At 39.1% G+C, this 22,626-nt stretch overlaps 1 protein-coding gene across 1 annotated transcript in view; it reads left to right on the top strand.

The window, feature by feature from the left end:
* Positions 1-3,092: 3,092 nt before the first annotated feature.
* Positions 3,093-22,626, top strand: part of pde3b (phosphodiesterase 3B) — a 42,427-nt gene continuing 22,893 nt past the window's right edge. The window contains exon 1 of the mRNA XM_078247913.1: positions 3,093-4,122. Within this exon, the coding sequence (XP_078104039.1) occupies positions 3,235-4,122 (888 nt within the window). The 5' untranslated portion in view covers positions 3,093-3,234. The remainder of the gene's footprint in view (positions 4,123-22,626) is intronic.

Here is a 22,626-nt window from a genome sequence, read left to right as displayed (position 1 = left end):
TATGACTTTACTGGCATTTAATATAAAAAATGATGAATGAATAGTGATCATTGCAATGCATTGTAAACATTTTAAGGAAGAGACAAAATATACGTTTCCAAAACGCTGTACATCTAGTAAATACAATGTTGGACATAATCATGTTACCAATAATACAGTATCTGGAAACTTCCACTTCAAAGTTTATTGGTTCATAAGGTCTCTCTGCTACAGTCTTCTTCAGAGTTGACCCCTGAATCACAAACACAAACAAATAATTTAAAAAGTATGTAAAGGAAACCCCAACATTACTGAACTAAAATTGAATTACTGTCAATATTAATGGTATGCAGCACCCTCCAGTGGAAGCTTAGCCTTGGTAATACAGTGGATACACAGAAAACTGAATACATTGTCTTAAAGTGAAAATCTTTGATTCAGTCACTACATTTCACTCTTTACTTACCATATACAGCAATGCAACAACCCATGACCAAAGGCCCCTTAGCAAACAGCATAAATATAAATGGAATATTTCCCTTCCATAATTGAAAGTGAGTTTTTAAGGCAAACCTGATAAAACAGAAACAATGTTTTGACTAATTATATTTTTTAATATGAAAGGTTATAAGTTATTAAGTCTAATTATGTTATTTTATTATTGCTGTCAACCAATACCGTTAAAAGACCAAAACCAACAAGTAATTTATCAAATTAAGTATTGCCTGTGCAAGAACAAATTACACTGGCCATGTTCATCATAATGAAAGGATATGTTTTGTATAATGTGTGCAATTGTTTTTTGAGGACCATGGAGTTCTACGGCACAGAGGCATAAGCTACATCAGGCTGTCATGACACAAACAATATTCATTAGTAGGTCAAATAAATTGTTGGTATTGGTGTCTTCAGGAAAATGTATAGTTTTTGTGAGTTTTGCAAACAAACAACACTGTAAATTGTACAGTATTTTATGGCTGCAAACACCACAATAGACTACAATCATTCTTATACTGATTAACACCTCCATGCAAGTGTTTACACTACGCCCATCACTCACCTTCTCTGCTGCCGAAACTTTGATTCACGCCTTCATCACTTCCAGAATTGACTACTGCAACAGCATCTTCTATGGTTCACCTGCAAAAGCCTTAAATAAACTCCAATACATCCAAAACTCTGCTGCCTGTGTCCTCACCCACACCCGTTCTTGTGATCACATCACTCCTGTCCTCCACTGGCTCCCTGTTTCCCAACGCATCCAGTTTAAAGTCCTCCTCCTCACCCACAAAGCCCGCCATAACCAGGCTCCTTCCTACCTCACAGACCTGCTACACACCCCACCCCACCCTCCACCACTCAGGACCACGCACCGTACCTGGGGTGACAAAGCTTACACCATTACAGCCCCCTCCCTCTAGAACTCCCTACCCATACACATCGGTGACTGTACTGACCTGGACACATTCAAAACACTAATCAAAACACACCTCTTTATTTTAGCTTTCCACATACAATAGTCTTACATTACTCACCTGATAGCTACTGGTTTTATTGTTTTTAATTGCTTTTAATATGCTTGTTTTATGTGTTGGTTTTATTGCTTATCTGTTTTTAATGTGCTATATGTGCTGGTTTTTACTGTAAAGTGTCTTTGAGTACCATGAAAAGCGCTATATAAATAAAATGTATTATTATTATCATTATTATTATTACATAGCTTACATATTCAAATTAAAGTTTTCATGATAGGGTTTATAGTTCAAGTCAAGAGCAAAGTACTTGGTTACATTACAGAGCCTTGTCAGCCAAAGAATAATGGCTCTAACATGCTTCTATTTACTCTGTACAGTATGCTTCGTATTAAAACTATTGTCTAGAATTGGCAAAACTAAATGCTATGCAGTCATCGTTAATATCATGTCCAACTGTGACATGTCCAAATTTATGCTGTGAAAAAGGTCAATTAGCTGTCTAGCAGCTCTAAGATTAGTCTGTAAAGACATTACTAGCGTTACACAGTTTGTCCTCTGTTGTTGCGTTGTGATTTGTTTTATTTAAGTTGATATGACTGGACAATAACAGGACAAATAAGGGGTTTTGGGTTTAGGGTAAGAACATGTTTGTTTAAGATGGCAGCTCTCATGGATAAATACTTATCTTCAATTCAGTCAGTCAAGGCTTGTTAGTGTATTATGTTGCTAACAGAATGTTCTGGATGTCAAAAAGCTAGCTTAGCTAGGTTTGTGGAAGGCATCGTATTCATAGACAGTATGATCGTATTTAGCTAGCTAGGGCATCCAGTGGGGCTTCTTTTTTGTTAGCCATGAACAATGGCTTTGACTGTGCATTATTTATCTCGCAAAAAAATATGTTAAACGATATATTTATTTTGATATCTAGCCACGACTCGACAGTTAAAGCAGGTCACAGTGTTGTCAAATAGGTTATTATAACACGTTTGGTGTTATTCTGATCAGTTTAATCGACAATCATCCTGCCAAGCTCAACACTGAAAGCAGGCGAAGCAAACGATCCCAGAGCAACATTATGCAGCGACACGCAGTGGCGACAAAAACAAAACAAAAGGCTTGTAATTTTATGATGGTAAAATATTACTTTAATTGTACAGTTAATTAGACTATGGCCAAGCTAAATGTAATCAATATGCGAGAAAAACATGAGAAGTATTCCAAATGTTAACAAACTTAGTTGGCTCAATTCACTTGGCCTATCTCCATTTTAAACAAAATATGTTATTCAAATTGTGTACTTAAATCAGGTATAAAACATGACATATTTCAAATGAATAATAATAGAGACTACCCTATTACACAAGGAATGTATACCTGAAACAATTAAACATACGTAGGAGCAAATTGTGTGATGGGGTAACGTTAAGAGGGTTATGGAAATGTAACCGTTTCTTAATTCTTTAAATGGGAACTTTTTAAACGTTTGGTCATTAACTGCAGTCTCAGTGTACATTGATTTATATTATATTAATGATGCAGTTTAGGATTTGTTCAGCGCTCCACATTACAAAGCCCTGAGGTCCAAGTTGTGGCCTCTAGGCGGCGACAGAGAGCCCCTTTTCTGTAAAAACAACATCTCACCTTCTTTCTTTAGTCCAAGTGCTGGAGCACGTTTGAGTGACCATGGAGTGCATTTGCTGTCATGTAGTTCAGCGTTAATACGGCGTGAATATTAGAAGAGGGGGACTTTTGAGTGGATACGAGGAGCCGCAGTCGAGCCATGGCTGCACGGGAGGAAGGAGAGGTTTTGCACAGTAAAACAAGGCACCACGACGGAGCTGGAAGTGTAAACAGCTCAGAGGGCTTCAGGAACGGCTATGTGAAGAGCTGCGTCACCCCTCTCAAACAGGACCATCAGAGGGGATTTTTGTTTAACGTGTGTAACGTTAGGTTTTACAACGAAGACAATTCCAAATTGTTAAAGGTCTCTGCCCTCTACGTCGGCGCGTTTGTAGTCTTCGCAGTGTCTTTCCTCATTTCTAGGAGCTTGCAAAGTGACTCGCTTTGGGATTTGCGGACTTTTTTGTCGGGCTTCTCCCAGTCCATCAGTCCTTTATTCAGCGTAGGATGTGCTTTCTTCTTTCTAACGTTTTACCTGAGGAGGAAAAAGAAGGAGAGCAGTAAATGTTGGCTCGTGTCACTGCCAGCATCGTGTTACCTCGGGGACTTTTTGGTTTTGCGGTTTTTGCAATGGGGAGAGGACCAACACCAGATGCAAATGGTGGGCAGGTTGTTATTCGTGTTGGGATGTGTGGGTCTGCTCACCCTGATCCCCACTCTGAAACTCAAACACAGTGTTCTTATACTGTTTTTTGCCAGCGTTGTGTGGCTTGTTTCTTTCACAAGTTTGAGCGGTCTGCCCGCACTGCTGAGACCTCTCTTTGCCTGCTTTGCGGGGGTTTCGGGCTCCCTGTTGGGGCTCTGTTTTGACCGTTACTACCCGTCGAGGGAAGCACCGAGTGGGATCTCCACCACGGAGGAAAAGGTCCCTGTGATCAGACCTAGGAGAAGGTCCAGTTGTGTTTCACTGGGGGAAACGTCGACCAGCTATTATGGCAGTTGTAAAATGCCTCGCAGACCTTCGTTACCCTGTATATCCAGAGAACAGGTAGGTCTTCCCCTGCAGGGTCTCGTCTGTTATTGTTCAAAAATAGGCCCACTGATCATCCACAGCTGCCCCGAATACACATGTGCATCAGAGGAGGAAAACACCCAATCTTTTGTCACGAAAAGGCCACAAAGCAAATCAAAGAAAAAACACATTCACTCACAGAACAAAATCAGCTTAACCAAATTATTAGATAGGCAAAGTATATTACTTGTAAAGTGTTCAGGTAAAAGAGAGGATTGTATTGGGAATGACTTAACTGGGTTGTTAGACTATTCCAGATAGCTGGCAATCTAACATTGGTGGTTTTTTTTCAGTTTTATTAAATGTGTTTATAAATTCCTATAAATACTTCTAATTAACATTCAGCATGCCATTGTGTGCAGTCTACTTGCAGGCCCGTAGACAGAGGGGTTCAGGTGGTTCAAAAGACAACCCCCCCCCACTGCCAAAGGTCCATAGTTTAAGTCAATTTTTTTTTGTTAACTAGTTTTTTTGTTGTTGTAATAAACGTGTCTTTTAAAATAATGACGACCCATAATTCGAATCCCCCTCAAAATGTTTTTTATCTAAACAAAACTGAAGCCTAATCTTGTTAAATGCACCACTTTTGTGAATGTGTTATCTGGCACGGGAAATGTAGCAATCTAACGTATAATGTATCAACAATCCACGCAACTAACTTCATGCACTCATAGCAAAATGTTTGAGGCATGCGTGCGTTTGGACCAAAAAATGTGGTACATGATATTGGTAAGCAATTTGACAACATTGTAGTAAATATTTTTGGTGCATCAAAAAGCGTGCTCCTTAAGATACCAGCAGACAAGCTAATCCATCACAAATGAGTGCATAAAAAGTCACCAAAATAAAGTATTTGAACCTCATGTTGCATAACATGTTATCCATGATGTCTAGCTACATGCATTTTTGGGGGAATTAATTTATTTAAAAGTTTATATACCAGATTATCAATGAAATGTGAGTGTCCATCAGCATGTCATAACAACACAACCAGCAGCATAGCAAGTGATGTGACCTAAAGTCCCATCTGACTGTAGCAGTCAACAAAACAAAATGATGGTAGAGCACACACAGGCTTTATACAGTGTCTACAGTCCACATTCAGCGTGTGTTTCTTCTTTTTGTTTGTTTGCTTGTATACGCAAGCCTGCACACGCTGTATAAAATCAGTCTGTTTACATAAAGCAACTAACAGTTCCACCGCAGAGTGATCCTTTTTTTCTGCTTTGCGTTAGTTTTGTAAACGAACACACCTATATCGAGTGATGTCCATTCTAAATGAAGACTATCATGTTGCATACAATATGTTGTGGATAAAAAAAAGCTGGTGCAAGCTGTTTCCTTAATTTGTTTGTAGCTAAATGCCAACATTATTGTCAGTATTTTTTTAAAAATCTTTAAACAGTGTATTCAAAAACAATAATGCAGTTCTTTAGTGGATGCCAAGCCATCAGCTCACACGCATTGTTTTTGTGTCCTTCAAGCTTTGTAAGAAATGATAAGAAAACTAAAAATGTAGGCTATATCCAGTTTGTCTCAGTTCGGCTATTTCCAGGAGTTGTTTTTCCACTTCATTGTGTTTTAGGCTATTAGCAGATTAACAGTCACATTGAGTTAGGCCTTAAACAATGTGTGAAAACTTAAACTGAAAAACAGGTTGGATCATTCAAGAACCTGTATGAACACCATACACTGTTTCACCTTTTGCTTTATCCTACGATACACAGAAATATTAGATCCCAGAATGTACTTCATTTTACTGAACATATACAAAACCGTAATATATGTAGGCTGTAATATCTTTAGTCATTTTTGTGATGGGGGGGCTCAGCTAAAATTCCTAATAAGAGTAATCCCATTCCACATTTATATTGGACTCAGTTGACATCCCTTGTAGTACTTTAGTTTTTACATAGTACATAGACACAGGGACTGGGGGCTCCAAAATGTGAAACTGACTAATGTCTTGAAAACCAAAACCATGTTTTTTTAAATGTAATATTTTTTATTTTTATTGTATTTGCTACGTTAATCTTCCGGTTCAGTTGCTTTGTTATTTCCCTGCCCCACATCCCCAACCAGATGTCAAATCTCTTTTATACTGTGTACAATTGCATAAACATAAATTGTAGACAGAAATGAGTAAGATGTGTAAAAAGAACAAAAAAACTTGGCAAAAGTGGTGATTAAGAGGTTATTTATTGTATAGCCGCACCATATTATTAGCTTAATATCTGATAAGCATCGCAAACCACATTGAGGAAAAAGATATTTCTAAATTGCAAACATCTGTTCATGTGATGCGTCATCATCACGCCGTCCTTAAGGGATTTGGCAGCCTCTCTGCCCGTAAACTTTTATGTCAAAGTTGTAAGTTTTGGGTTGAGTGTGTCTGTAGGTGTCAGCCCTATGATGCAGCTTACTGGCAACTTGTCTGAGGTGTTGTGCCCACTGCATGCTGGGACAGATCTTACTCACTGGGATAGTATGATGGCCTACAATATTAGCGGTGTAGCCCATAATGTAGGGAAGAGCTACTGTTGATGTTCTCGAATCTTAAAGTATTTTTTTCTATAATCAAGATTTTGGAAATGTTTAGAATTTTAACTACTGATGGCGATAGGGGTAGGCGATATGACAAATATATATCATCAAAATGATATAAAAACGTCTGACAAAATTTTTCTATATCGTTTCTATCGCAATGTTGGAAAACCAGCGGCCGAACTGCGTTACGGCAATACTGTTACTTATGTTATTTGGAAGATGCTTTACATTCTATTCCTTTTATGTTCATTTTGCACAAAAGTTTTTAATAAAATGAGAAACTATTCTGTACTTTTCATTTGTCAAGTATTTAATTCTCACAGGGGGTATACAAAAACAGGCTTTACCGTGTGCTAACTTCATACAGACTAGAAATGTCACGAGAACCGATGCTTTGGTACCAAATCGATGCTAAATTCGAAAAATGTGATGGTACTCTATCACAGGTAGGTAGGTACCGAGGGATACAATTCTTCCGGACCTGACAGAGGCAGCATATACGCCTATAAGTGTTCTAGTCGACCGTTAAATGAATAAAACTGCTCTCTTTGCCCAGTCAGCTCCGAGATGACGTTATGTTCTGCTGTGTACTTAAAGTGGTGAATTTACAGCTCACAGCAACTTAAAACGATATAGTGTCTGGCTTTTGTTTGATATCTAGTGTCGGCAAAAATCCCTTTTTATTGAGTTTTCTCTTCGCGAAATGCTCGGAGTGAATTTAAGATGGACTTTTATTGTGAAGGGTAGACACAGAAGAGAGAGTGTTATGGCAGCGCTTTTTTTCCCAACCTTATTTCCTCAACCTTTACTGTGCGGTCGTTTAGTTTAATTCACAGTTTATTAATATCCAATATCCAATGCTGTCCAAACTGCTCAACCCCCCCCAAGGGTTTTCCTTTTTATCCTTTTCCTGAAATACGCATTATAAAGGAGTAGATGGGATTTATTGTTTAGTTTTGTTTTTTTTACCTTGATATCAAATTGGGTATTGAGAATCATGGAATTTCACTGGTATTGGTGTCCACTACTAATTTTCTGGTATTGTGACATCCCTAATATAGACTATTTATTTATTTATTTATTGAATTACAAGAAAAATCGTGATATAGTCTATATCGTTATGGAGATATGAAATATCAGTTATCCGGATAGAAGATTTTGACCAAATCACCTTTTCCTTTCCTGGGTTTGATAATCGGGAAATATAGTCAGTGAAGAGAACTGTAAACTAAGCATAAGCAGCATGCTTATGTAAGCATAAGAAATCCCCCCTCTGTGATATATCTTCTCTACGTATTAATGAGACAGTTTCTGCGTCAGAGGCCAATAAAAAGAGGCACAAAGGCAGACTTCAAAAAGAGTCACCCAAGGTTCACTGGTGATGTCACACATGTTCATCTTGACACACAGTTTGCACACCATGCAGTCAACAGTTTAACCAACGCCTTTAATTCATGTGGATGTGACTACAGCAACAGTACTTTCGCTTGACGCTGTATAACTAACAGATAACTGTCACTGGTGAAAAGGACCTAACCAAACTAAAACAAACTTGGCAGCAAAAATGGATAATGTGTAAACGCAGCTTTTTTTTTTTGGTTTTACATTTTTGGGCATTTCTGCCTTTATTGGATAGGAAAGCTGAGATGTGAAAGGGGAGAGAGGGGGGGGGAAGACATGCAGGAAAACCGTCACAGGTCGGACTCGAACCCTGGACCTTCTGCGTCGAGGAATAACTGCACAGGACTCTGTACTGTGTTGAGTTTGTTTTCTCTATCATTTGCTGTAGCAACATTTTCTATAATTAATCTTTTTAGCCATCATGAGAATCCTTTTGACATTTTATATCCATGTTTGAACCATCTGATGCGTTCTTCACAAACACTCCGTTAATGTGGGTTTAAACTTTTTGCAAGTCGACACCATCATATATTAATAGTATATTCAAACTAAAAGTGCTGCTTCGGAACGATGTGCACCGTGGCCTGAGAGACAGCAGGGCGCCAATTTTTTTCCCCTCCAATTTGTAAATCCACTCTGTGAGTTCAAATTGAGGAAACAGGGTGTGAATATGTTTTTGGACTTTCAGGTTTCTGAACTATTTCTTCATCCTTCTGAAGTAATTGCACACAGAAAGCTTGAAAGGGCCACCTAAAGGTATTCTTTGGTATTACAACAGTTAATTAACATTAACCACATTAATTGTGCATTACAACCGGGTGCACTGTGTAGACAAAGCGATAAAATAAAACCGCATATGGATCAGCATCTCTCTTATGTTCCGACAAAGGCTGCTGCTATTGTTTTTGTTAAAGGTACACTGAGGAGTTTTTGGCCACTAGTGATGCTGTAGAGCAACACCTTAATGAGCAGGTTTTCACTATTTTTATTTCTGTGTTGCAAAATGCATACCAAAAATATTTATTTGTTAGGCTAATAAGGCTTATTTAGCTCCTACTTTTAATGTTTTAAGGACATTCGGGTTTCTAGCTTGGCCTGCATGTCAAATTGCCATAAAAATGATGTTAACTTTTCTAGCCATGTCCTTAAAATGAACGTTAAAAAGTGGCTTTGTGGCATCACCTGAATTCACACAATTCTACATAATAACTGTTGTGGGTTGTAATGTGTCCTATAAAGGCAGCTAGGTGCCAATACGTTAGAAGAATTAGACGGCAGCTATTTTAAAAGGTAGGAAATGCATCCAAATATTTGTCTGCAAACAGAAGAGAACACCTTCAGTGTTCACTGTACATGTATGCAAGGCAGATGCAAATTGTGATAGTTCCATCTGAAACTAAAACAGAAACAGAAAAACATAGTTTAATAGGTAATGGGCATGCACTGGTACTAACAAGTAACCGTCACCAACACACTGTTCAGCTTCATTGATCACCTAATTCAATTTCAGCTGTCCGATGGCACACATTTCACCAGATACTAGTCCGTATACAGTTTCAATACAGTCAGTGTCTTATGTCATTCTTTAAATATTTCTTAACTCCAAGATGATAATTATGACAGATTTGCACAAACCAATCAAGCAAATATTTCGCAATTAAGTTATTTTTTAACTACTCCTAATTTAAGGACAAGTTTATAGAATCATTTTCAACTGTAGCGTGGTCTAACAGTGAGTCATACGATTATATTTTCGTTTACGCCCCGTCACCATGTCTTTAAAGCATCTTTTGACAACATCAACTTCGATGAAAACTTTGTCGTTTGCATATTATAAACTAGAATTGTACTATTCCACATGTACAACACGTCAACCAAACAAAAATGATAAAAAGTGTTATATAATATTAATTTCCATGTCATGTTATGGCCACATGAGTTTTGATTGCTCTGTTTTTCATATGGTCAACTTCTCCGTCTTCTTTGCTTGTACACAGTGTAATGTAGTTCTGCAACAGGCTCCGTAGCTGAGCACATCTCCTCTTCATTGGAGGTGTGATCCTTAAATGTGTCAGACTGACTGGGAAGGAAAGCCCTTCATGGTTGCTGCCATCTTAGAGTCTTTACTATTATACACACACTGTATCGAAACAGTGTTAAGACTGCTTATTTAAAAATCATGAAACGGGACAAAAGTTTCTGTCTCTGTAAAGCTGCAAACACGATTTACACATCAAAACCGAAAACCCAGTGCACTATAAACAATTGTTTGATTGAGCCTGTTCCAGCTTTAATTAAAGTTCATTTTTGCTCTGATAATTTCAAGTCTCAGTTTTGTGTTTTGGCACTGTAACTCAAAACCTCTTGCACAACCAAAGCTTCATGGAATGACTGCAAGTGCCAGGGGTTAGGCTCACTAAATCCTAGATGTATTACATGAACAGGGTCCTTCTATTGTGTTAAATTCTTCTTTAATAGGAGACCTAAATACATCAGTGAAGCGCGTAATTGTGTCTTGCACTTTGAGACTGTCCAATAGTCACAATGGTTACAAATTGAGACCCAAATTTTGCAAGTGAGAAATATCTTGACAAATTGTCTGCTGCATATTTGGATGTGTGTCCTTAGTCATTTATTTCAAATCCGAAGCAATGATTTTATTGTCCAACCTGAATGTCCGCATGTGTCTCTGAGACCCAGTTAGTTTTTTGAGATGAAGTAGATAAAGTGGAGTGGATCATATTTTTAAGTAGGATTATTGCATTTGGGCGTTTTTAATGGCAGATATCTAAAAGCTGTACTTCATGAGTAAAACCTTCGAGGCAGTGCTGGCAGTGAAGCGTACAATTCAGGGAGAAGGCCCTCTTTTTGTGTGGTTACCACTCCACGGGGGCAGGCAGGGGTAAATAATACACTTAACTAACCCCTCATCCAGACAAGAACAGAGAAGCAGGCTGCAGAGAGAACGGTTGGAAGGGAGAGCAGTGAAACGCAGAGCAGCTCTCAGCTGTCACGTTCGCTTGCTGTAAAGCCATGTGGAATGATATAACATTGACGTCACAACCCAGTGACGTACCACAGGGTGATTGCAAAGAAGAAAAAAAAAAAAAGCCAAGTCTTATTACTTGCCCTGTAGAATATAGTGTCTGCCTCCAGCAGTGATGAGAAAGGGAGAAATTGTCCATCTTCAGACGGTGTGCAATAGAAAGAGTCTTTAGGAGGAAAAGGTTGCCACGGAGAAACCACTCAGCTTATTCATCCAGAAATCAAACAAAGCTATTGAAGTATTTCAAAATAATATATTTTCCTATTTTATAATTTTACTTTTTTTTTTTTGTTTTTTTTTGTTGCTGAACAGCAATTTAAAGGCTGACACTATCAGCACAGTGGTGTACATGTACTGAACTAGTTGTAATGTGTACTTTGGACAAATCCTCCTCCAGCAGTATTATACAGACAAGTACAGACAAAGTAGTGTTAAATCTAATAGTAGATTTTTGGTTTAAAATCTAATGGTAGATTTGTGACTTAGAAAAATAATAATATGGTTGTTGTTGTTTTTTTTTGTCAGTGGTCTAATGAGATAAAGTCATGGCCAAATGATGATTTTTACTGTTTGCATCCTCAGCCTCTTTGTCTGTATCGTCTGTGGAGATGAAAGCCTCTGTGCGTTTAGTAAAACTGTCTGCTAGCTCTTTTGCCTTTGGTTCACTGTTATCAAAACTAAACCACTGTCTGAACAACACATGGTAAATTCAAGATGAGTTGTGTGTGTGCTGAAACAAGCATTCAGTTTTATTTTCCAGTACACAGTAAATCCTCCACATGCTGGATGCTGGTTATTATATATACACATACACAACTAAATGTATAGGATGATAAGGATAATCAAATTAAACCTTGTTGCTAGGAATGCGTCATAAACGCCTAAGAGAACGCCACAATCTAATTTTGCATTGTTGCTCTTTTCTTTTTGTGCTTAAAAAAATAAAAATTGATTAATTAAGTACGATAACCTTTTGAGCTCAACCTTATTTTTTATTTGTTCTTTTTATACATTTTATATCACTTTAGTTGAAATAAACTTCCGCTTCTAAGAACTGTGCTGACAGAGAAAAAGTGCATTGCCTTGAAGTAAAGGCCATTAAATGCTATCTGCAGTTAAATGTTACGTGTGTTTGTTTTTATTTATTTTAAGGAGACTTTCATCTTGATATGATCAATGTTGTGCACAATTTCTCTCAGCCCATGTGAAAGTAAAACGGCTTGAAAGTATGTAGTCTTATGCTGCATCCACACTTTCATTTATAATCCAGGTATTATGTAAATATGGAAATATGGCCTCCTTTAGTGCAAGTGTTGTTAATGTGTCTTAGAGCTGATTATTATAATCAAATTTTCTTTGATGAAATGTGAAGCGGAGCTGTTGTTTGACTGAAGAGAGTGGCGTGTTTAAGGAGCTTGTGTAACAGTTGCGATATGAAGACCAAGATGTCCTAATTCATTGCTTAGCAACTCCTCATCAATGCCACAGGTAGCTTTGATAACATTTTATAAATGCCAAAGCTGAATCAGCATTTGTGAATGTTGCCTATATCATTTTATTATTTTGGGAATTGTACCGATTTAATATGTGGTCTGTTGTTTTTGGATCCGGATGGGCTTCTGTGAATTATACTCTACTTTCCTTATACATTCTACTTTCTTTAACGTCAGAACTGGCTTGCATAGCTGCTTTAAATGTTTCATCGGCAGCAGCAGGACAAGTAGAAAGGGTTAAGTTGAGTGAGGTACTGTGCGTTTGGCTGACTGCAGAGTGAAACAGGATGCAGCAGCTGCATTGTCAGCCTGCTGGTGTGAGTGCAAACAGATGAGGAAATGCTGGAGCGGGTACTCCAAAACTCGGGTTACCCTGGAAACGGTTTGCGTCATGATCACCAGCAATTAGCTTGCAGCTCTTTAGTTTTCATGATAGGTCTACCAGAGCTAAGCCTAATGACTTTAGTGTCTGAAGAGTCCCCATCAAAAGAGGGCTCACCAAATATTGTTTATGTCTTTGCCATTATTATTATTATTATTATAATACTTTTTATGACAATGTTGGGGGTTATGGCTTGTTTGATGCTCTATTTTGAACTGCGTATAAAGAGCTCTGCAGCGTGGCACAAAGCTTATCCGTGGCTGTGTTTGTGTATCGCCGAGGCCCAGTATGTTGGACTGGAGAGGAGGATGCCGAGCCACTGCTATCAACTAAGTTTGGGCTAATTGGAGCTTTTTTTCTTCTTCTTCTTCTCCTGCAACCATTGTATCAGCCTCCCATACTTTGCCCGTTTTCACTACTTGAAAAATTAGCAAATGTGAAATGGCTTGGTAAGATGAGTAATGACAAAATGTTCCCCACGCTGCTGGTTTTATTTGCAACACAATCAAGTTTTTTTTTTTTTAGTTTGAGGAGTTTCAAAGGATTTTGATTACTCCACAAGAGACCCGACAATGCAAACATTTCAGGTGGCTGAGCTTTTCAGTTCAGGATGAGGTTGTTGAACCTTGCATGTGTTGACTGTTTGCTCAGTGCAGTGACAGGGTGAGAGTATAGGGAGAGAGAGAGATTGGGTAGGTTTGGTCGAGGGGTCGTATGGTTAAATTAGACTGCTATGACATAGGTGGTGTGAGCCCATGCGTAAATTGTTGCTGTGGGAATTAAAGCATGAAGGGAGGGATGTAGTAAAATCAAGTTGTATTTAAGTGAGTACATACCATAGGTTTTACTGACTGTTAATAGTCTCCAGACGACTTTATTATATAACATCTTTTCCTTCAATATTCTGAAAGCTTTATGTAATAATTTGATGGGATGGTCAGACGAGCGTGATTCCAGCTTTTTTTTTTGTTGCACTGAAAATGCTTACAATAATATATATTTTTTTTTCATTCATTGCAATTTCATGTCAACATTACACAGGAATCTCACCAAAATTGTACTCCCTTACTTTCTCCCTTTACTTTTCTCTCCCTCGTTTTATTCTCTCAATCTCTGTCTCTCATTCTCTCTGAATTTCTTTCTGTCTTTCTCTGTGCGCCTCTTTTGAAAACGGTGTCAGCACTGCTGCTTTTACACCAAAAGGCTGTTGCTAAGTGACGGTTGACGTCAGCCGCAGCTACAGAGGAGGGCTTGTGTGTGTTTAGCAGCTGAGGGCAGATCCCACTGAAAAGGGCAAAACTGAGAAGCACTATTAGTCACTGCAATGAAAACCCTAACTTCAACCAACAGGATCGCCATTTCCAATAACTGCAGAATTTATTCTGATTGACTACATGGTAAATGTAAATCTTTCAACGTGTAATGGTGAGGTTTAAGCATAAGCATTTTTGGAGAAACTGCTCCCGGCCAATCTCCACCCCCTTTTCTTCACTTTTTCTTTAGTCTGTCACTGTCTCCTTTTCTTTCTTGCTTTAACCCTCGTCCGCCCCTCCCCCAACACACAAGCACACTCACACACACACACAGACTCAAATGCCAGACACCAACCCCCCCACCCTCTCCCCCTCACATAATGTAAGTGAGATTTTGTAGATAGATTTTGTGTCTGACGAAAGTCTCTGACTCTGAGCTCCAGTGTGATATCTCCCCCATCCAGCCAAGGTTGCTCTGGATCTGCTCGCCATTGTTCAGTTTAATCAATTGCCGGGGACCTGTATCATCCCCCTCACCCCTCCGCCCTGCCTTTCTCTCTCCTGTTGCACACAACATTTGACCCGTTAGAGTGGACCAAACAAAAAGCTTATCTACATTTCAAGTTAAAATAATAGTGTGCTTCATCTGTTCACAACTCATTATTGTTTTCAGTTTTCACTTTGCAAGAGTTACTTGTTTTGTCTGCGTCAAAGCTACAATACAGAAACAAAATAATTTGCTTACGCTTGCTTGACACACACGAGACAGCGTCTTTGTTTTTTCTGTGAGAAAAGTTAGAGAGCAATGACGAAGTAATGTACCAGACGGTCATCATGTCTGCTGCGTCTGTGCTCTGAAGACCGTGATGTAAGATTTTGTGGCTGATCCAGCCTGCTGCTGGAGATAAACCACCACCAGTAGAAACTGGTGGGTCTATGGGCAGAGATAGGTGTTTGCAGCAGTCATATGGAGCTCACTGATGGCAGAGCGGAGGGCACAGGGTTTTAAATGCACACCCTCTCTGCAGCGAAAGGCCCTGACACACCAAGGAGATCAGTGGCCGTCGGTCCAATGTGCTGTTCAGATACAATCAGAGCTGTGGCCTGCCCCAAACTGTTATTGCTCCCTGGAAAGGCCTCCTTGACATGATGTGCTCAAATGAATGATATTCAGGGATCAAGCCCTGAATATCATTCCTCAAAAATTTAGAAAGTAAAAAGTTAGAAATGTTGTTTGTCAAGGCACTGAATCTCTCTTAGCTTCATGGGCACACCTGACACTGTGGAGTGACACAAGCCAATGATATATTTCTTTATTTCATAAAGAGACACAGTATTAATGTATTTGTACACTATAAAAGCTTTGAAGAGTTGTATCTTACTTATAATGATACAGTCTGCAGTGCATTGGATTGCCTGCTGCTGTGTGAACCTCCTTTGTCCTTATCTGTCCCAACCCTGGCTGTATCACAGGATCACCTGGATCAACAGTGGACCTGATGCCACGTATCAACAGCAGGCACCCTGGCATTGCACCATAGACACGGGGCATTAGGCACCGGGTGCTCTGCTGCAGACAGAAGTAGTTGACAGGGGGTAGGCATGGATTAAAGATGCAGTATTTACGTAATAAGATGAACTCTACCGGCCATAGTGGTCATATAGGAAAGTTTTGTGTTACTGTTGCTAAGTAATAAAAAAAAAATGCACACATCAGGTTGGTGGTTTGTACAAGTAGAAACAACTGACTTAAAGCAAATTAAGGAACACAAAAGATGCTAAATGCATTTTACATTTTTCTAGGCTAGCTAGTTGGTTAACAGTTGTTTCTTTTCTCCTTTCTTTATCTATCTTTTCAGTTCACAAAATGAGACTCCTAATGAACCATAAGCTTATCATATTTTTTTCCATCGGTGGGAACAAAATACATGTTGTATGCAATTATAGTTATTTTGCACAGGTATTTAGGCTGAAAGAACACGTTGGCCTTAATATACTGTACGTGTATATACAGCTTAGCATAAATGTGCAAATCTTGTAATCACAATACATTTTTATTCACTTCAACCCAGTGATCTGAAAGAATATCGATACATTGGAATATAACTGGACTCAGTGGTAATAATGACACCAAATAGCATGCACCAAAAAATAATAATGTATCCTCACATGCAGATACAAATGCTCTTGCCTGCCGTCACAGCCACATTAAGGTACAGAGACCAATTTATTACGGTATGCTTAAAAGACACTTTCATAATCATCATACATTTCACTTGTTAATAACAAACGCTTGATCTCATGCGCCAGACATGGGGTAAAGCATCAATATATAATCTAACTAATCACCTTTAATTGCTTGTTGAAGCAAAGATTACTAAAAAGCTTTAAAAAAATGACAGCAGCCCTCAGGCTAAACCTATCATAGAGGTAGTCTGTTAAGCTATGTATACAGTGAAGATAATTTATCATGTTTTGGAAACATTAATAGGGTGTCCATGCAGATAATGCAGTGAATCGAACTGTTTGCATGTCATGGAGCAACAGAGCAGTTAGAGAAACAAGTTAAAGGTCACATTCAGGAGGACGTTCAGGCAACGCTACCCTCCAAAACAAACCGCAATGAAATGTTTTGTGGGTGTCCCTAAGTTAATATTATATATCACGATATTGCTAAATGATTTGTCTATCCAGTGTGTCAGATGCTTCATGACTATAAACTACATGTAAATACTGTCACAATTCACATTTCTGGAAAAATATATTTAAAAAGGCTTTTAGAAAATAGAATTTAAACGGGAGTATGCCGATTATTTCACAAAGTGGAATGAGATAGTAGGGGCAAAAAATAGTGTAGAATATATTGTGATATGTGCAAATGCCACCTTTCTAGCTCTCTCTTTAGGCTACTTTATTCTTCCACTTGGCAATCATTTGCTATATTTGCTTTATGTACTGTATTTATGAATGGGAGTGCCCTTTTTCAGCAATGCCACGTCTTTATTCCTAGAAGGTTAAAGCTCTGTCTGAAAAAGAATTGTATACTACACAAATCTTGGTAAACTAGGTACATGTCGGCCTCACCTTTGCTCGCCTTAACTCTGTTTAGTAAACCTACCTCAGGGTTTGTTTGTGTGACTCTGACTGATCTGACAGTCATCCAGTGTTCCAGTATTTATGCCATGTGGCATCTGTCTCAGGTGATGTAAGCAGAGCTTTGCCGAGCTCTAAGTTTATACTTACAGATGTAAAATGCTGATCTCTGGTGGTTTCAGCATTATGTTCTGACCCGCACTCTGCCAGCACTGCCTGCTGAGTCTGCTTGTTCTTAAGATGGGATATTGAGAGCAGAGTAACTGAAGACCCCAGTCAATCTGAAGCAGCCTGTTTAAACTGTAAACTGCATGATGCATTTGTAAGGAAGTTTAGATTTGTCACTTCAAAAAGTTTAGTCAACTTTATTACATTAGTTTCTGCCTTCATTTGTTTAATTACATTAGTTTTAACAGTCATTTAGGATGCATTTTGTCCACTTAGTTTAACGGGCAGTGCTGGCTCAGGTATTTCTGTTTGTTGAATGCATCAATAGCAGAAGATAAGTATCTACAAAAGAATAACCTATCCTGTGCTTAGTTGTTGAAATTGGAGTCATGTGAGATGTGACTGTTGCATCCTGTGACGGTCACCACCAACAAATAGCCTCCCTGGAATGCTTTTGTGCTAATTGGCAGAAATATCTATTAAATTAAAATATTGTTAATGAAATAATTTTTGAAAGCGGGAAGAAAAGTATGTTTCTTTTCTATTTTTTAGGGGTGTGCGCATTTAGTCCACTACTCGATTAAACGTCGATACTCTTACTAGTCGGCACCAGAAATACTAGTCGGTTAAACTTATTATTATTAGGGGACCATGCCGCCTCGGCCTGACCCTCCCTCGTTCCCCAGCAGTGCCTCGTCCTTCCCATCCGTCTTTGGTCCTGTCTACATCTCCCTTTACCGAAATTGCGGCTGGGTTTAGCAGTCAGTCTGGTTCTCTCCTGTTCCACTGGATTGGCAAGCAGTACACTGAAACTAGCTCACTAGCTAGCAAGCCGGCTAACACGTATGCTACAGACTAAAGATCCTAGTGTGCTATGAATTAACAAAGCGGGCTAATGCCAGCTAGCTCAATGAATCAAGCTTGCACGCTAAGATACTAATGGAATAAGCAATGCCTCTTAGACCACAGTCCCCATTGTCATTTCATCAAATATTAACGATGCACCCATATGGTTACACCCCACACCAGGTTCCTAACCAGGCGCCCGGAGCGGCCACTGGGGACATATTGATCCCAGCTTCATTTAAAATGCTCTTTGATTATTGAAAAACGTGATTAACGATTTAAAAATGGCTCTTATAATACACACACATTTTTCAGATAATCACTAGAAAGGCTAGCATTCCATTTACTCCTAAAACCGCAGAGCGGGTAAATATTACCCGAAACAGTGTCAGCACTCGCAAAATATGGCATTTCTTGAAGTAGTTAAGTTATTCCTTTTTATCTATTTATTTTATTTTTAAACGAGTACAACTTGACAAAGGTACTATATAAGTCAAGTTTATGGCCTTTAGGCTCTTTTATTACAGGTCAAACACACACACACACACACACACACACACACACACACACACACACACACACACACACACACACACAGGCTGTGATTAAGCTCTCAGTGCGTGCTCTAGTTGTAGACACTTCTGTCCCGTATTGGTTGAGCCGACACAAAAGAATATAAATATTTATAGTTACTTTAGCTAGCTAGTGCAGTAGGCTAACTTTAGAAACTGCTACACGAGTTACGTCTAACTAGGATGTGTAACGTTATTGCTGTAGTGTAACTGAGGCACCTGTCCGTCAGTCTGAGGGTGTGATGTCCGTCGATGATACGGGCGAGCTGGGCGATGAAGATTCCTCATCTGATGAAAATGACGGCTCATTGATCTCTCCCCGATCAGATTCTCCATCACTCATGTCCAAATCTAGCTTGCTCTAGCTTGTGACATGGCAGCTGCCTTGTCAGAAAGACAAAAAGAATACAGAGTTACATGCATTTAAAAATGCCAGGTGGGTACATTTTACCCGTTGGCCTTTCTAGTGTTAACCTTATAGATTACATATTGCTCCTACAGTTTCCTTACTTAGACTTTTAGACTAGTTGACTAGTTTAAACTTCAGGGAAATTAGTTGTTAGGAGCATCCCTAATGTTTTCTATGATCTTATGTTATAGAGATTGTTGGCCAGATTTCCAGCATCACTTTATGGAATTCACTGAACATATTTGTTGGTCAGTACTTCTTGAACTCGACTGGTCTTCCTTCCTTTGCTTTTTTGATTCATAAAACTTGCGGCCTTACTTTCTCTTTCCCAACAGCAGTTTCTCCGTGTTAGAGCATAGTGGCCTCCTGGCAGGATGACAGTCTCACTTCATTATGTGTGCACTAAAACACCGGGGACTCCACGATGTGAAACACCGAAACACTCCACCCCTGTATCAAGCCAGGGTGGATTATTATCATGAAACATTAACTTATTGCTCTCCTACATTGCAACAAAAGACATTTTTGGCCTCTTACACTACTGTAGGATTTAGTCCCTGACGTGTTATAGTGTTGCAACTATCACCATGGGGTTGATGTGTGCCCACACATTGTAGTAGAAAGCGTTCAGTAGTCCATTGTCTGGCCATACCAAGGGAAGTGAATTGTTGCACACTTGTGCGTAATTGCCTCCCACTGACGAAGGGCGTTTTGCCCGTAACATCTGTGTCAAATAAAATGACAGAACTGGAGTATGGTCGTTGCGTTCTTGGATTTATGGCCACTAGAGGGCAGAAGAAATCCCAAACCAGAAAACTAGCTTACAGACACACAGCTTTGTCATATCATGGCCTTATACCGGTTAATATGTTAGCAAACAATTGCCTGCTTACACATCCAGCAGCCATAGAGCAACATTATTATTTCATTTGGGTCATGTTTCACGGCATCTGAGGAATGTAAGTTCAAACTTCACTTTTCTTATATCTCTGGTTTGGCCTCCACTAACTCCTGAGAAAAATGTGTGCGTATTTAGGTCGCTACGTGTTTCACTTTCTTCACCAGCTAGCCGCTAACTTTGTCTGTCTGCTGTCAGGCAGGTAACGTTCAGGAGTTTTAGTCAGAGCTTTTTGGCTGCTACTGCTAGAAACGGCGGTTGATGAGAGCAGTGAACTGAGCGGACTGAACCATACAGTATATACGTGGCTGTAAAACCAAAATATTGACTTAAAAATAGGCTAAAAGGCTCCATAGAGCTGCAGAGCTTAGTAATAATTCTCTCTGGGTTTGCGTGTATGTGAGTGTATTGATTTACAGCACTTATTTTATGATCTTATATCACTTAGCAAAGTTTCTGTAGACTATCACACCTTGTAAAAAAATAATATCCAGCTACAATCGCCAGACGTAAAACCTTTGTAGCTGTGAGACATTTTGAAAAGTACGTACATGTAGGAGCCCTGTATGAAGCTGACCTTTCCCTCTGTGATCCAACCCAGGCCTTTACACCACCATCAGGAGAGCAGGGAAGGACAGGCTGCAACTTGCCCTTTGTTGCTATGGAGCACACAAACAGACTCACTATGACTTTCCCTAGAAGAGTGTATTGAATTTGGTTGAATTAGCCTCATACTGTATAACCATAAGTTATTTGAGTTTGTTCTCAAATAACTTTAAACCCAAGTAGACTGACAGATGTTGAGGTGCGCCAGAACAGCCCGTTCTATATTGATTTTGACTTTTAACTTAACAACGTACAACTGTAAGCTTCTTAAGGGTACCTCAGGTTAACGTCAGCTCTTTGTAATCTGATACATAAAGTAGAAATAAGTAGCTGCCTACAGCCAGCGTTGATTACCTGCTTGTAAATGATTTACTCAACACACAATTTCTGTTGTGGTGTGTGTCTCTCTACTTCCCTGTTAACTCCTCCTCCCACTGCTCGGCTCTGATGGATGCCGTTTTTGTTCACATGCTTGTTATTGGCCAGAGCTCCAGGGCGTTAGGTTGTGTTTATGAGAGGAGCCTGCACTGATTCCATGATAAAACCAGATGTTCCCTTACAAGGCTTCGAGCCTCCCTCATGTAGCTCCATGTCCATATCAGGTATAACCTTCCTGTTGTACTCAGGCCTCCCAGCCTCCAAACTATAGCTCGGTCTTGGGCACCGCAGTGGTCAAAAAAGGTTGCGTGTGAAGGACATACATGATGTGTATGCACTTTGATAGAAGGAAACAATCTAAGTTAGAATATGGACCATTTCGTTTTGTCAAAATAGAAAAAAAAGTACAATAAATTACAAACTAAAAATTGCAAAACATTCTAAGCATTAAAACAATTAACAGCACAGTTTGTGTGTTTTTCTGTAACATAATGTATTTTTTAATTTACATATTAAAAAAGGAAAGTGTAGCTTATTCTCACATTTGAGACGTTGGAGCCACAGTGTGTGCAGCATTTTTGCTTGATGAATGACTTAACCAATCAATCCATTTTCAAAATTGTTGCCTATTCATTTTCTGTTAATCCACTAATCGTTTCAGCACTGAATTATACATGAATGACCAGCTTCACGTGTGTCCTATCAGCATGTCCACAAGGTTCCTACCTGTCTTTTTCTATGAAGGCTCAGTACATGTGCTGCAGCTGCATTGGACAGTTAACATACTAAAGGTTTCCAAGAATTAGAACATGATGTGAATGTGTCGTTCAATTACTGTTATCAGATCTGATCCATGATAATATACTGAAGGCCTATCAGCAGAAGGTTATTATATTATGAGGAAGAGTTTTGCAACTCTGAAAAGTTATCACAGTGGCATAATTTAATGTCAGTTATGCGTACACGCTAGAGCTATGGTGTTCACATTACAAAGTAATCTACCTGGAATGTGCACTTGCACATATTTGATTTGCCATTTAGTGTGTTGCTGTATGACGTTGTATTCCATAGTTGAGCCAGGTTCAACGTTTTCACCGGACTACCCTGTGTTTTTGTGCCAGAGCCCAGAGCGGTCCCATTTAAACAAATGAGTAGGCTGCCGGTCTAAACATGGCATTACAGTTTTGGGGAGTAAAAAAAACATTGATCGTCGATCCCTGCATGATCCTATATGCCTGCCAGTACTCCAACTCATTGAGTAAGATGGTAAACATACATAAAATGTATGTTATAAAATATCTGGTTAATCAAAAAGCCATGCAACCAAACATTTTTATAACACCTTCATGTGTGCAGGATGTCTTGGACAGTAAAGCTGTCTGATCCAG

The sequence above is a fragment of the Sander vitreus genome, chromosome 1 (genome assembly GCF_031162955.1).
Source record: "Sander vitreus isolate 19-12246 chromosome 1, sanVit1, whole genome shotgun sequence".
In the NCBI taxonomy this organism is placed as follows: domain Eukaryota; kingdom Metazoa; phylum Chordata; class Actinopteri; order Perciformes; family Percidae; genus Sander; species Sander vitreus.
This window is presented reverse-complemented; position numbering and strand designations above follow the sequence as displayed.